The 1553-nt window shown below is 51.6% G+C and overlaps 1 protein-coding gene across 1 annotated transcript in view; it reads left to right on the top strand.

Moving 5' to 3' along the window:
• LOC104075971 (rho GTPase-activating protein 26-like) overlaps positions 1 to 1423 on the top strand; it is a gene marked incomplete at both ends in the record, with an annotated part of 7997 nt that extends 6574 nt beyond the window's left edge. The window contains 2 exons of the mRNA XM_009576655.1: positions 396 to 500; positions 1294 to 1423. Coding sequence (XP_009574950.1) covers positions 396 to 500; positions 1294 to 1423 — 235 coding nt within the window. The remainder of the gene's footprint in view (positions 1 to 395; positions 501 to 1293) is intronic.
• Positions 1424 to 1553: the final 130 nt, after the last annotated feature.

The following is a 1553-nucleotide window of genomic DNA, read 5'->3' as shown; positions in this document are numbered from 1 at the left end:
TGCTGAGAGAAGAGTAACTCGGAGTTGGGAGAGATGCGATGCAGGGAATGGCAGCGTGCTGCCTGCTTTTCCTCCCAGCTCCTTCCTGCACATCCCGGCTCTGCTTTCAGTGATCCCAGGGATCGGTGATGCAGGGACGGGGGACAGAGGGGCCGAAGGGTCCTGGGGCGGGGGCTTGGCTTGGCTTTGGGAGAGGAAAGCACAGATTCGGCTTCAGGGTCTGTTCAGAGGAGGTTTTGAAAGTGAAATGAGGAACAAGGCATCTTCCTAGGGACTTCCTAGGGACGCCCCCCGGGCGTTGCAGGGACGATTTCAACCTTGCCCTCTGCAGCAGTGGCTCTGACATTGGCTGTGGGGCTCTACTGACTGTCTTGATTCATTTTACCCCAACGCAGCTGCTGGCCTTTCTGCAGGGGCTTTTCACCTTCTACCACCATGGCTACGAGCTTGCAAAGGACTTCAGCGATTTCAAGACAGAGCTGACAATCAGCATCCAAAACGTAAGTTTGCCACGTACCCATGCCACTGTGCCGTGTGCCCATCACTGTGACTGTCCTGCAGAGCAAAAGAACACTTTTTGATATATTTTAATAAAGGTTTTATTCTCCTTTTTTTGTGTGCCATCAAGCAAAGGCTTTGACTGTGTCATTGAAAGCAAACTCTTTCTTGTAAATAATGCTACATCGTATACACAAGCCTACATGGCAGTTCATTCCCTACGGCATACCAAACGCAGAGGCCCAGCTTTCCCAGGAGTCAGCCAGCGGGCAGATGTCGTTATGCGCCCTGTGATTTTAGTGAGTGTTTCAAACCATTTTGCAAGTGTTTCAAAGCACTGTTCGTTCTGGGAAGTGCAGCACTTTTTGCTGTCCCAGTCTCCGGGCTGTGGAGCAGAGCCCTTCTGCTGGCTGCAGCCATGGCCAGTGCGCGTTTGGTGCCCGCACGTCGGGCATGTGTGCAGGGCTTTGGCATGTTGGCATTGCAGCTTTGCTTTCCTCTCTTGTTATAAAATTACTCTTTTTCTCCCAAGGACATAGACTGGTTTCATTCTTTTGAAACAACTTTTTCACAAAACTCCTAATACAAACAACGTGCCAATTGTTGTAATATTTTTCTTTTAGCTTAAATCCGGGCCCAGGAAGAAAACCTGTCCTGTGGCTGACAGCGGGCTCCCCTGGTCCCATGTCCCACACGAGCTGTAGTGACCCAGCCCTGGGGTCCCACCCCTGCGTGGTGCCTCCTCGCTGCAGAGGAGGCCACGTTGGGTCCATTCATTCCTGTTTTAATTTGCAGACAAGAAATCGTTTTGAAGGAACAAGGTCAGAGGTTGAATCTTTGATGAAGAAGATGAAGGAGAATCCTCACGAGCACAAAAACATCAGCCCTTACACGATGGAGGGTTATCTCTACGTGCAGGAGAAACGTAGGTGTCGGGGCGGTGGAGCTGCCTGCCAGGGCAATGCGGCGAGTGGGCACTGGGAGAAGGTGGTTTATCAGGGCGTGGGGCATGAAGGCTAGTTCAGAAGGCTACAAAATCCCTGAAGGAGAGGGAC

The sequence above is a fragment of the Fulmarus glacialis genome, unplaced genomic scaffold (assembly GCF_000690835.1).
Source record: "Fulmarus glacialis isolate BGI_N327 unplaced genomic scaffold, ASM69083v1 scaffold16674, whole genome shotgun sequence".
NCBI classification, from domain to species: domain Eukaryota; kingdom Metazoa; phylum Chordata; class Aves; order Procellariiformes; family Procellariidae; genus Fulmarus; species Fulmarus glacialis.
Note: the sequence above shows the minus strand (reverse complement) of the source record. Positions and strands in the feature narration are given on the sequence as shown.